Below are 14845 nucleotides of genomic sequence, written 5' to 3'. Positions count from 1 at the left end.
TTATAAATAATGTGAAATGATGAAAATGTTTACATTTACAAACTATCCTATTACAAAAATAATAATAATCATAACATGAACAAACATGAAAAAAATGGAATTTCTTAATAAAAATAAGTATAATTTTAACAATATTATCTGTCAGGTTATCATTTACACATGTGCATTGTAAGTGACAGATCACAGTGGATCTACAAATACACCAAACATTAATAACAGACAGAATATTGGTACAATTACACTGATTTTTCTGAAGACATTTCAGGTTGTTCATATTTTTTCATATTAGTCACATTTTTTGTGAAAGGATAGTTTGTAAATTTAAACATCTTTGTATAGTTTTACTTTTACACTAAAGCAAAGAGATAGTTTTGCAGTTGTCATTTATAGGTTATTATGACAATATTTTATTGGTTCTGACCCACTTTAGATCATATTGTTCTGTATGTGGAATCTGAACTAAAATGATTTTAACGTCCTTGATTGTTAATAAGTTCAGTGTAAACTTTCATTTGACAAACACTTCTGTTTATTCATTGGAAGGTACAGGATAGACAATAATAAGTCTTGTGTTTAAGCCTGTTCCTTATTTCTGATGCTGATTGTGAAATTGTCTTTATTTGTTTATTATATGATGTATGTAACTGAAAATAAAATTTAATTAAATTCATTAAAAAAATGTTGGACTTCTGTTGGTTTTGGGTTTTAGTACAAGAGTTTTTTTTTTATTCGTCTGGACCTGTTACGAGTGTCGACCAAATCTGGTTCATCTACGTCGAACTTTAAGTCTGGGCTGAAGTTTTAGAATGTTCAGTGTTCAGGTGTTGAACTGAATTAAACCCATAAAATATAGAGTCAGACACACTTTAAAACAAGAAGAATCCTCACAGTCTGAAAAAGAGCTGAAGTATGAGATGTGGATGTGGACATGTGACATAAGAGCAGGGCTGTGACTGGAGGGAAAAGTGCAGGTGAGCGGGGGCGTGGCCAGGTGGGGGAGGGAGCAGGGGAGAGAGAGTATGGACTGAGTTAAAGGAAAGACAGAAGCAGGAAACAGGCTCAATGTGCAGCTTCTTCCCTCAACAAGAATGTACGACGTGAAGACACTTCAGCAGGTGAGGAAGTGGAAACGACTGGAATTAAAAACAGCACAAGTCAGTGAAGGACAGAACATGTTTGTCTTGTCTGTGTACAGAGTCAGTGAATGCATCGGCAGGTTGTGTTGAACTGGTTGGACCGGTTTAACACAACCCTCAGAGTATTTTAGAAAGGGAGGTAATAGGTGGTGGGGTTTGTTGATTGGAAGCTCCAAAGACGTCTCATGTCTCAGTTTAAGAATTTATTCAGATCACACATGAAATATAAAAGTCAGTGCTGGTCTCTCTGGACAAAAGCTCCCGCAGGAACTCCAGTCAAAGAGCGCTGAATACTGGGTGTGGTTTGACAGTTCTCTTCTTGGGTGACTCCACCCCAAAACAATGGGTTGGACTTCACAACGTCATCTGACTCCGTCCTCTGATTGGACCTCACCTGTTGACGTGACTTGCCAACCGTCAGTCCACATCTTGTTGCTGGGATGTGCTACGTAAAGTGTCCTGACTGTTGTTTTAGATGTGGATCTATTGGAATGTGAGGTCCTAGCTTCTGTAGACACAACATCTGCTTCAGTGAACAGAACTGACCATGAATCTGATCAGTACTGGCGTCCATGAGTTTACTGGGAGAGCTTCATCAGTAGAGAAATATGGAACATTTTAGAGCAGTTCAGAGCAAGACTGTAATTATTCTAGAATCATTCTTCAGCGGACCCCAATATCTCGTTTTTGATCAATACTGAGAAGCTGTGTGTGATTTCTTTGAATGATGATATAGTAAAAAATCATTCAAACTCTATAGAAACTGTTTCCTTTGTTGCCTCATGCACCAACGTTAAATACAGTCTTTTTAAAACTCTTAGTTTTGAGCAGGCAAACCTACAGGACAGCTAAATGATAATGAGCGATTTGCATTAAATTTCATGGACAACTAGGAAGTAAACAACTCAGGTTGCCTCTCACTTCTGTCTCCTGTGAACACCATGTCTTTGCTATCGTCTAAAACAGCGTGTTGATGGGAAAATCTTTTATTGGGATGGACTTGGAACCAATCTGCCAGATGAGACAGACAGTATCCAAGCAGTCCAACGGATTAGCTTTGCATTTTAGTCATGTTTTCTGATCTGATGGTGGATCACAAACGTATGGTATGAATGCATGAAAACACAGTAGGTTATGTAGACAGTATGTTGTATCTTATGGTTGTATGTGTGTGTATGAATGTGTGTGCGTGTACATGTATGTATATATGTATGTATGTATGTATGTACGTATGTATGTACGTATGTATGTACGTATGTACGTACGTACGTATGTATGTATGTATGTATGTATGTATGTACGTATGTATGTACGTATGTATGTATGTATGTATGTATGTATGTACGTACGTATGTATGTATGTATGTATGTATGTATGAATGTACATATGTATGTATGTATGTATGTATGTATGTATGTACGTATGTATGTATGTATGTATGTATGTATGTATGTATGTATGTATGTATGTATGTATGTACGTACGTATGTATGTATGTATGTATGTATGTACATATGTATGTATGTATGTATGTATGTATGTATGTACATATGTATGTATGTATGTATGTATGTATGTACGTACGTACGTATGTATGTATGTATGTATGTACATATGTATGTATGTATGTATGTATGTATGTATGTATGTATGTACGTACGTACGTATGTATGTATGTATGTATGTATGTATGTATGTATGTATGTACGTACGTACGTATGTATGTATGTATGTATGTATGTATGTACATATGTATGTATGTATGTATGTATGTATGTATGTATGTATGTATGTATGTATGTACGTACGTATGTATGTATGTATGTATGTATGTATGTATGTACATATGTATGTATGTATGTATGTATGTATGTATGTATGTACGTATGTATGTATGTATGTATGTACATATGTATGTATGTATGTATGTATGTATGTATGAATGTACGTATTGTTAATCCTCCGGTACTACTAACCGTGGTTCAGCACTCCGTTTAAATAGGGTCCTGACCTCTCGTGTCTGAACTGGGGTCTTACCCTCACGAACTAACCCGAAGAGGTACTACTCAGCTGAACTTATTTTGGAACACTCGCCTGTCTTCTAACTACCTTTAATCCCAACCTCTGCCCCGCTAACCCTGGTACCAGAACTGCCAGAAGAAACCCAGTCTGTGGTCAGTAATAATACCAGTCCAGTTGGTTTTTGGTAGCTGTTCCACATGGATTAGTGCACTTGTTACATGACAGGTAATAATTTAAAAGCCAGGAAAAATAGGCTTTCGGGACATAAAATAGTAGGTGGATAAAGGCCAAGATACCTTTGAGACTTTTGATGTTATGCACACAATAAACCTAACGTTTTACATTCACCAACATATTATGCCACACAGGGAAATAACTCAAGGAGAATTTAGAATTTACTTTTTATAAATTTATTGTAGGCAATTTTAGCAAAGCAAAGCATATACATAAATCATCAATCAATTAATCCCTAATAAAATCATTAAACTGAACTTCTAAAACCATAAATCAATATCCTGATTATTAAACCTAAACTGTCCTCAATTTTCCTTACTTCAACGCAATCCCTGTTGTAATCTGTCAACCCACAGTTCAGCCTTGTGAAAATGTCCCTAATTGTTGCCTCGCTTGATCTCCTCAAGGGGAAGAAAAACATAAAAATAAAATGGTGTTGAAAGTCTCTTTTCTTCAATCAAAAATTGAAAGAAAATCAAAATTGGAAAAGTTCTCAAATGAAAATAATTATTTCTCTAACTTCTGTAAAAGGAAAAATCCCGAAATGATAAAAAGATCAAAAATTAGAAAGTGTTGTAAATCCGGTTAAATCGGAAAAGTAAAACTATAAAACTAGAATCCAAAAATCAATCTAGATTAACAAGTTGAATAGACTGAATTCGTAGACAATCCAATAACCGAGAAAAATCGGATAAATGGAAATAAGAACTAATGACTTCTAAAAGCTTATTGAAAAAGGTTCAAATTCATAAAGAATTGAAAAATTGGAAAAGGAGTCCAATAAGTGAAAATGTAAAAATAGTAATTACAACTAAATATAGAAAAAGGTCTAACCTAGTAAAAATAAACAATTGTATAATTTAGAAAAATAGGATTATCACTTACCGAGTATTAATCGGAAAAAGTTACAAAACCGGAGAATTCGGATAAAAATCAAAAATTAAAACTTAATCAATATCAAAAACGTAAATAGGAAAAAGTCAAGAAGTTAGAGAAATTGAATAAATGTAGAAAAATCAAAAACCAAATTTAATCTAATTACTGTAAAAAGTCAAAAGGTAAAAATTAATTTAATTTGCAAAGACAACCTCAACAGCTTGATCAGGGCTGCCGAGTTTGTCTTAAAATACTGGGTAAAAGAAAAGAAATAAGAAAATGTAAAAATTCTTCTTCTTTTCCAGTCCGGGCCAAAGTGGAGAAAAATACCAAAAGTCTGTTAAACAGATGGTCCGTCGGCAAATGTTCCCCAAAAGGTGGTAAAAGCTCTTAAAATACAATTCTTGCCTTTAAGAGTCTTTGGTGCTTTGTCATCTGAAGAAATAGGTCTTTGCTTTTAAAAGTTCGATCCGTCGATGCAAAGTTATTCTATCAGATGAACCTCCAGCATTATTTGAGAAGTAAGATTAACTCCGAAGCCAATCTGCCACGCTCCTTTCGGGTCTCAAAAGAGCATCGCTCAGAGTTATCTTCTCTACGTTTTACAACGTAGGGCACGCAACTTCTTAGAGCGTCTCGCACTTCTGAAAATGCTATAATAGCGGTTCTGGTTTTTAACCAAACTCTCGGCATTACCTCATTGATGCCTAGACAGTTGACTTCATTGATAGATGAGTAATGTCTAAATGCCTCTGGCAGAACTTCCCTTTTTTACTGGTCTTGACCAGTTTTGGGTGCAGAAAATAGCCTATTGTTTATGTCACTTCTCTTTTCTTAACGTTATCAGTTAGCTTCAGCTGCAGATGGCTCGGTGCTGCTTACTTTACTTCTCCTTTTCTGCTGGATTTTGCCCTAACATGCCCCTTCACTGCTTTAACATGTCTCAACTTGTCTCCTCTACACACAGTAATCACAAATGAATCAACATTCATTTAAACATTCTTTTCTTAGCTATACTTATTGATCACATTACATATATCTAATTTAATGCAATACATCAGTTCAAATCATCTTTTTAATACTAAGCTGTACTTTAACATTGATTAAAATGCTGGGTGTTACACTTCTTTATGAGGCCTTCTGGTGCCTGGTGTGACCTGTGGGGCCCTGACCTCTGCCTAACTTGACACCCCCTCCTAGAGGTCAAGGGCTCCTAGGTTATACTTATCCCTCCGGGGAATCTGGGGCGATCGAAGACCACATCAGCTGGGTTGTGTCAGACCTGACAGAGTCCAGTGGAGCCTGTGGATGCAACAGGTCAGGATGATCGGATGGATGGTGGCACCTCCTGGGCCACCTGAAGCTCCTCCAACTGCTGCTCTAGCTGTACCTGCTGTGATGCCCGCTGTGTCATCCGCTCCAACTCTGGTTCCCGATCATGGAGTCTCCGCTCTGCTGCCTCGATCACTCTGTCCATCCCGTCGGCTGCATTCGGCTCCCGATGACTCTGGAGGTTCTCTCAGTGGTCGCAGGGACTCGATGGGGTCCAGGAAACGCTGCACTTGCAATCCTTCAGCCTCCACCGCTTGGACCATGCACCCCGCTCGCCTCAGGAGTCTGCAGTCATCACCATCCAGCATACATTCTCCATCCCACCGACAGCTGCAGTGGTTATCTTCATCTGCAATCTCTCTCACCACCCACATGGCGATGAATTTGATTCTTGGTAACATCGTTACACGGCATATTCCACACACGTGTGAGTCCAAAACCTTCACTGGTTTAGGATGTTGCTATTTAAGTTCTCTTGGATCTTCTTGGAACCGCGCCGGCTTGTTTCTTCCCGGGCCAGTCCAAATCACAAGCACTGTGGTGAGTTTCAGGCACACCACACAGCTGTCTCTCAATCTACTCCATTGTAGTTGCTCAGGTTCTTGTAAAAGCGCTGATCTTTTTGCTTGTTTCAAAGTCTCTAGGGCTCTGCCTACTAAGAGTCCTCTGGCATGTCGCTTGGTGACAACCACCCCTTTCACAGTGGCCAATCTGACGAAGGGTGGTAGGCCTTGTGTGCTATTGGCCATGGTTTTCAGTCCCCAGTATCCATTTAGCCAGAAACTGGGTTCAGGTGCTCTATCCCTTGGATTCCGGATCTCTAATTGTACTGTATTTCTGTCTAAAATCTTGACCACTTTGTCATTTCTATCATACTTAGCCCTCACGGCTGCCCCTGCCACTCCCATGGGACCCCTGCCACATCCATGCAGATCAATCCCCGTGGTATGGAGCTCTTGATAGTGAATCCGCCGCTCTGCTGTCCTCTCGGTCCTGCGTTGTATCGACCGCACAACTCACAGTTCTTTAGGACTCGGCGTACCTCACCCCCCGGAATCCAGAGCCGCTGAACCTCCAGTTCCCTGCGCATTGGGTCAGCGCCCGCATGGCCCAGTGTCTCGCTGCACTGCCATCGTCACCCCCTCCACGCAGTCTCTCGGGACGACTTTCCCCCTGGGTGTAGTCTCCCATTCTTCTTCACCGACAATGACAACTTTTCTCAGCTGGACGAAACGATCCACCTCGTCGTTCCCTTGCCAGTGACGACCTTCTCTGGTGTGAGCTCTCTGATGCACCACCACAAGGTCAACATTCAGTCTCAACTCTGCTATCTTCTTCCGCAGATCGTCACGTGCTCCTTTCTTTCCTTTCGCCGTCTCGAAGCCGTTCTCCTCCCAGATGGCGATCTCTGCCTTTCCTTCTTGATCCGAAGGTGCCTCGTTGCCCCTTGAGCCTCCTTTCTCCGGCGGTTGTTCAGGCGTGGACTCCCACTGCGGTGTCGATCGGCCCCCATCCGTCTGCTTCGGGGGGTGCTCCGGGTGCAGCGATGGTCCTGGTCCCTCTGGCTCCGGTGACGGTTCTGGTTCCCCCTCATGCTGCTGGACCGGCGAAGGTCCCCCGCCATCCTGGCCTGGTGCCCTTGGATCCGTTGGCGGTTCTGGTCCCTGTCTGCGCCCCTGGTCCGCTGTCACTGGAGGTTCCCCGTCCTGCCGGTCTGGTGCCCCTGGACCCAGCGCCGCCGCCGCCGTAGCTGCCGCCGCCGTAGCTGCCGCCACCGTCGTGGTCTCCGCCGTCACCATGGTCGCCGCCGTCGGACGATCTGTGGTTGGGGGATGAGGACGTCCCCCATCTCTCGTTGCGTTGTCTGTTGTCGGGCTGCACCACTCCTAACCCCCTTAGCGCATCGGGGCAAGAGAGGAGGGATGTCAGCTGGTTGGGTTTCTCCGCAGAGCCGTCTTCTCCTTGGCGACTGCTGCTGCTTCCACGCCTGCTGCTGTCACATCTAGCAGGTCTGGAACGTGGATGGGGCAGTTATGGTCCTCTCAACTGCTCCGCCCTTCTGGGTCCTGATGCCGTTAGGACTGCTGCTGCTCGGGTCAGGTCTGCTCCCAGAAGTCCTTCGGGGATCTCACACGACCAGTAGTCCCTTGACCACCGGCTTATTCTTTTGTCGGGACCCCGAACTTTCCTTCGTTCAGAACTCGTCCCTTCGTGGTCGCCACGTGTTAATCCTCCGGTACTACTAACCGTGGTTCAGCACTCCGTTTAAATAGGGTCCTGACCTCTCGTGTCTGAACTGGGGTCTTACCCTCACAAACTAACCCGAAGAGGTACTACTCAGCTGAACTTATTTTGGAACACTCGCCTGTCTTCTAACTACCTTTAATCCCAACCTCTGCCCCGCTAACCCTGGTACCAGAACTGCCAGGAGAAACCCAGTCTGTGGTCAGTAATAATACCAGTCCAGTTGGTTTTTGGTAGCTGTTCCACATGGATTAGTGCACTTGTTACATGACAGGTAATAATTTAAAAGCCAGGAAAATAGGCTTTCGGGACATAAAAATGGTAGGTGGATAAAGGCTAAAATACTTTCAGGACCTTTGAGACTTTTGATGTTATGCACACAATAAACCTAACGTTTTACATTCACCAACATATTATGCCACACAGGGAAATAACTCAAGGAGAATTTAGAATTTACTTTTTATAAATTTATTGTAGGCAATTTTAGCAAAGCAAAGCATATACATAAATCATCAATCAATTAATCCCTAATAAAATCATTAAACTGAACTTCTAAAACCATAAATCAATATCCTGATTATTAAACCTAAACTGTCCTCAATTTTCCTTACTTCAACGCAATCCCTGTTGTAATCTGTCAACCCACAGTTCAGCCTTGTGAAAATGTCCCTAATTGTTGCCTCGCTTGATCTCCTCAAGGGGAAGAAAAACATAAAAATAAAATGGTGTTGAAAGTCTCTTTTCTTCAATCAAAAATTGAAAGAAAATCAAAATTGGAAAAGTTCTCAAATGAAATAATTATTTCTCTAACTTCTGTAAAAGGAAAAATCCCGAAATGATAAAAAGATCAAAAATTAGAAAGTGTTGTAAATCCGGTTAAATCGGAAAAGTAAAACTATAAAACTAGAATCCAAAAATCAATCTAGATTAACAAGTTGAATAGACTGAATTCGTAGACAATCCAATAACCGAGAAAAATCGGATAAATGGAAATAAGAACTAATGACTTCTAAAAGCTTATTGAAAAAGGTTCAAATTCATAAAGAATTGAAAAATTGGAAAAGGAGTCCAATAAGTGAAAATGTAAAAATAGTAATTACAACTAAATATAGAAAAAGGTCTAACCTAGTAAAAATAAACAATTGTATAATTTAGAAAAATAGGATTATCACTTACCGAGTATTAATCGGAAAAAGTTACAAAACCGGAGAATTCGGATAAAAATCAAAAATTAAAACTTAATCAATATCAAAAACGTAAATAGGAAAAAGTCAAGAAGTTAGAGAAATTGAATAAATGTAGAAAAATCAAAAACCAAATTTAATCTAATTACTGTAAAAAGTCAAAAGGTAAAAATTAATTTAATTTGCAAAGACAACCTCAACAGCTTGATCAGGGCTGCCGAGTTTGTCTTAAAATACTGGGTAAAAGAAAAGAAATAAGAAAATGTAAAAATTCTTCTTCTTTTCCAGTCCGGGCCAAAGTGGAGAAAAATACCAAAAGTCTGTTAAACAGATGGTCCGTCGGCAAATGTTCCCCAAAAGGTGGTAAAAGCTCTTAAAATACAATTCTTGCCTTTAAGAGTCTTTGGTGCTTTGTCATCTGAAGAAATAGGTCTTTGCTTTTAAAAGTTCGATCCGTCGATGCAAAGTTATTCTATCAGATGAACCTCCAGCATTATTTGAGAAGTAAGATTAACTCCGAAGCCAATCTGCCACGCTCCTTTCGGGTCTCAAAAGAGCATCGCTCAGAGTTATCTTCTCTACGTTTTACAACGTAGGGCACGCAACTTCTTAGAGCGTCTCGCACTTCTGAAAATGCTATAATAGCGGTTCTGGTTTTTAACCAAACTCTCGGCATTACCTCATTGATGCCTAGACAGTTGACTTCATTGATAGATGAGTAATGTCTAAATGCCTCTGGCAGAACTTCCCTTTTTTACTGGTCTTGACCAGTTTTGGGTGCAGAAAATAGCCTATTGTTTATGTCACTTCTCTTTTCTTAACGTTATCAGTTAGCTTCAGCTGCAGATGGCTCGGTGCTGCTTACTTTACTTCTCCTTTTCTGCTGGATTTTGCCCTAACATGCCCCTTCACTGCTTTAACATGTCTCAACTTGTCTCCTCTACACACAGTAATCACAAATAAATCAACATTCATTTAAACATTCTTTTCTTAGCTATACTTATTGATCACATTACATATATCTAATTTAATGCAATACATCAGTTCAAATCATCTTTTAATACTAAGCTGTACTTTAACATTGATTAAAATGCTGGGTGTTACACTTCTTTATGAGGCCTTCTGGTGCCTGGTGGGACCTGTGGGGCCCTGACCTCTGCCTAACTTGACAGTATGTATGTATGTATGTATGTATGTATGTATGTATGTATGTATGTATGTATGTATGAATGTACGTATGTATGTATGTATGTATGTACATATGTATGTTTGTATGTATGTATGTATGTATGTATGTATGTATGTATGTATGTATGTATGAATGTACGTATGTATGTACGTATGTATGTATGTATGTATGTATGAATGTACGTATGTATGTATGTATGTATGTACATATGTATGTTTGTATGTATGTATGTATGTATGTATGTACGTATGTATGTATGTACGTATGTATGTATGTATGTACATATGTATGTATGTATGAATGTACGTATGTATGTACGTATGTATGTATGTATGTACATATGTATGTTTGTATGTATGTATGTATGTATGTATGTATGTATGTATGTATGCAAGTTGTACGGTTTTTGATTTTACAGATTATTCAAATAAATTGGATCTTGTTTGATAAATAACTGGTGCTCCTCTTAATCAGTGCATTGTAACCTACACAACACACTTAATGAAAGCACCCACACCAACCACTCAACATTCAAGTTTTCATCAACACAACAGACAATTGAGTTTTTTTTATTATTGCAAAAAATACAATTTCTTATAGAGACAACAGGACAAGGTAAGGCACTACATATATCAGCATTTACAAAAAAATTAAGGCATTCAAGTAAGAATGCAACATTCATAACGATAAAACATGAAAAAAACAGGCATGAAAATAATAAATACATTTCAGAACGCAATAGACAATTACACACAAGGGCAATAGCACGTACCTCTGTCTGTCCATTACAGTTCTGTGTAAGTTTGTGACATTTGTGTGTAACAAAAGTTCCACACAGTTAAGGGAGCCCAGACATGAGGGCATGTCCCTGTCCCACCCACTACCATACAATGGAACACCAGCTGCTCCAGCTCACTGAATGTGTTGGAGCACCACAGAACATCAGGTCCATTCAGGGAAGCAGAACCAACCCAGCTCCACTAGCATTACTGAAAAGGAAGTGCAGTATGCATCTAGTCCCAGATGAGAAAAGCCCCGTCAGCCCCTTTTCTGAGACCAGCTGAGCAAGGTTTGTGCAAAGGTTCTGCGCTCAGCCTTGGAAGGTTCCCATCCATCGAGGACAGTATCACATCTACTCCCAGTTGGTCGCCTAATATGTGAGAAGAATCCAAATGTTACTGACAGTAACAGAAAAAGGAGAACAGAAAATCTTTCAAATGTGCTTTGCCAAGCTGTGAACCAAAAAAAGTGTTCTGGTCACCAGAATCGTGGTTCTTCTCCATCATACTACATAGTGCCTGGCTTTACTTTGCTTGTTTGTACTGTTCTGACAATTCTGATAATGGTAACAAATGATACAAAACCATATTTAGTTCACGCCTTTGACTATTTCATTTAATTTTCTAGAGTTTGCACTTGAGTTATCGGCTAACTCACTGTACAGAGTAGCGCATTTCACAGCTATTGTTGTCACCATGGTAACGCATTGAAGGGAAAGCATGGCTCACAGTCTGTAGCCTATGAAAATAACCACAACAATATGCACATATTCAAGATATAATCAGTAATTACAAAGCAAACCATACCTGATGGTTGTCTCAGGAGGATGAGTGCATCTGTAGACTGTTTATGTTCCGGCTCTGCAGACACTCTTTCAACGAACTACGCAATTGGCCAAAACAATTACACAAGGTAACACCATGAATTCTGATTGGCTCTTATCCCAACACACTTTTACTCATAAAGAAATGTATATTATTCTTTACAGAGCAAACGGTCAGCTGGGAAACAACTTAATGATTTTAGCAATTTGTTTTGAGAAAATCAGCTTCACAGAGAAGAGGTATTGATCAGCTTGTGAATGGAACGAGCTGGACTGACTTGGCCCACCACCTATAACGCTTTACAATAAGGGTCCCTTAATTAATGTTAGTGCATTATTAAGCATTAATTAACTTTTTAATAATATATTATCAATCATTATTGTGTATTACTTAGCAAGAGGTAACATGTTAATGTATTAATAAGCCGTTAATTAATGTTTACAACTCAAAGTTAGTAAATAAATCATTAATGAAATAAATAAAACTTGAATAATGTAATCAGTTATCCTTATGTATGCACTACTCAGCATTAATTAACACATTGTTTATACATTAATAAGCCATTAATAATGTCTCTGGTAATCATTTACTTCTGGGGTTGAGAAGGCCACCTGTCTGGTACTTAGTTCCCAGTACCATTGCCGGTACCATTTGTCGTCATTGGTACCGGTGCCATCGCTGTTGTCGTTGGTCTGGACTGTGCACATGTGACGAGTGGAGGCAGAGTGTTCCAGAGCAGTGGACCTGAACAGAAAAGGTTCTGTCGCCTTTTGTCTTCAGGCAGGTTTTTGGTACGTCTAAACTCTGGAGTTTTGCATTTGTAGTTGTCACTATTTAATAGGTTATGTTGTTATTAGCCACTTTTACACAGAGAGTCTGGAAAAAACGTGACATGGTGATCCCACCTTTTTTCACCACTGACTGATTTCCACAGTCAAGCCAATGGAGTACCAGAGGTCAGACAGGCTGGACTTTTACACAGCGGACCTGCATTCCAGAGTCAAAGGGGCGGTGACACAGTGCAGCGTATAGTATGATGGATAAGTAAGATGGAAATACCCCGAGCAGAGCAGTGTTGCTAACCTGTCCAAAGTTGGCCCTATTATGGGACGACTTGAATCTCCAGAAAATGTGACTTGCACATGCGTAGAAGCATGTACCTCTGTTGGCCATCTTTTACGACTCACTACGGCAACCTCACAGAGACTGCATCGTTGGTATAGAGTCATGATTACCCTCAACCGCTCAGTTTCCCCCAGATTTAGGTCAAGACATTTGTCAGCTGGACAGGCTCTCAGCTGTGAAAGAAACCTAAAGTTGGCATATAAACTGACTGTCCAAATCACTTCTGATCACTAGAAAGACACTCCTTGAAGGTAACGGCTCTGTATTCTTACATAATTTAACTTGTACAACAGTGATATGTCCTAGAACAGGTGCTGTAGCAAGTCATAAAAGATGGCCGACAGAGATAAATGTTTGTACTTATGTGTGACTCACATTGTCTGTAGACTCAAATCATCCCTTGACAGACCTGTCGTTCACCATTCCGTTAAATGAGTCCTCCGCCCAAAGTGACAACAGCTCATGGATCTGGGCGTCTCCCCAGTTCAACATCTTTCTGGTCGAGTTGACATGTTTGTTTACCGTACACGGCCCATGCTCATTTTTAAATCCCCCCAACGTGGGGGTCACACATGTAATATGTCATCAAAACATCACACCTTGGTTGCAGAAAGAGAGGTGTTCCTTTTACATCGTGTTCCAGAATCCTGTTTCCACCGTTATCAGGGCTCTGTTAGTACCTCCAGAGGAGTTCCAGAGCCGCGATAAAGATGGGACCAAATGATCCACCATTTCATTCACACAGACGACGTTCCGGAATAAAGGTGGAATATTCCCACAACAGAAGTGCTGTGGAAAAGGGACTATTATTTTACTGGTCTGGTCTCCTTTAGATCTTATTGGTCTGTATGTGGAACCTGAACTAAAATTATTTGAACACCCTTGACTGTTAATTTCTTCTTAATATCATCAACAAACAACAAAATCAGGGAAAGACTGAACTGAACAGCTCACAGCTTCAGTCTGCGCCACTGACCTGCAACTGGATTTTAATTTTAATTTTTACAAAGCAAAACATTACACCTGAGCAGTGACGAACAGCATTTATATTAGGGAAAGAAAAACAGCGAATAAATAAAGGGATGATGACTGAGGCTGTGGTTTTGACTGAAACTGAGGTGAATCCATTGGTTTCTGTTGTTTTTTACAGGGTTCATAGATGGCGTCACCTGAAGAGGCTCTGTTGGGAGCTTTGCAGCAGTTAGGAGAAGAGGAGTTTAAAACATTCCGGTGGTACCTGCAACAGAAGGGAATCCTGAAAAACTTCCCAACAATCCCAAAATATAAACTAGAAAAGGCAGAGAGGACAGACACAGTGGATGTGATCATGCAGACCTATGGTACAGATGCAGTTCAAGTCACCAAGATGGTTTTAACGAAGATGAAGAGGTATGATCTTGAGAAGAAATTAACACAAGTCACCTCAAGATCCACAGGTATGAGTCAGAAATACATTCTCACACTCATATAAGACATTAAACTTCAGGACTGGGTCAATGTCAGTATTTTTTCATGGTCTTTAAGATGGAGAGAGAGTCAGTATTATGGATGGATGGTGGCAGAGAGTTCCAGAGCTGGAGAGCAGAGCAACTGAAGGACTGAGAACGACACCCAGACTCTGAACCTGGGGGGAGGGGGAAACTGAGGAGCTGTCGATGATGAGAGAAAATGTATCAACTTTAGATCGAATGGATTTGGAGTCAATGAAGAGTATTCTGCTTTTATGGCTGTTTAGTTTGAAGAAGTTGGAGGTGAACCAGGGTTTGATTTGGGAAAGGCAGGAGGTGAAGGAGGAGGGCTGGAGTGTGGAGCACAGTTTAGTGGAGAGGTAGAGGTGGGTGTCATCTGCGAAGCTGTGGAAGTGAGAGTCAGATTTGCAGAAGATACTGCCGAAGGGG

The 14845-nt window shown here is 40.3% G+C and overlaps 1 protein-coding gene across 10 annotated transcripts in view; it reads left to right on the top strand.

Moving 5' to 3' along the window:
- The first annotated feature begins 994 nt into the window (after positions 1–994).
- LOC115410286 (NACHT, LRR and PYD domains-containing protein 3-like) overlaps positions 995–14845 on the top strand; it is a 41842-nt gene continuing 27991 nt past the window's right edge. For all 10 annotated transcript variants that reach the window (XM_030121873.1, XM_030121879.1, XM_030121875.1 and 7 more), the window contains exons 1-2: positions 995–1115; positions 14098–14383. In XM_030121873.1, coding sequence (XP_029977733.1) covers positions 14107–14383 — 277 coding nt within the window. In that variant the 5' untranslated portion in view covers positions 995–1115; positions 14098–14106. The remainder of the gene's footprint in view (positions 1116–14097; positions 14384–14845) is intronic.

This window comes from Sphaeramia orbicularis, chromosome 19 (assembly GCF_902148855.1).
Source record: "Sphaeramia orbicularis chromosome 19, fSphaOr1.1, whole genome shotgun sequence".
NCBI lineage: Eukaryota > Metazoa > Chordata > Actinopteri > Kurtiformes > Apogonidae > Sphaeramia > Sphaeramia orbicularis.
This window is presented reverse-complemented; position numbering and strand designations above follow the sequence as displayed.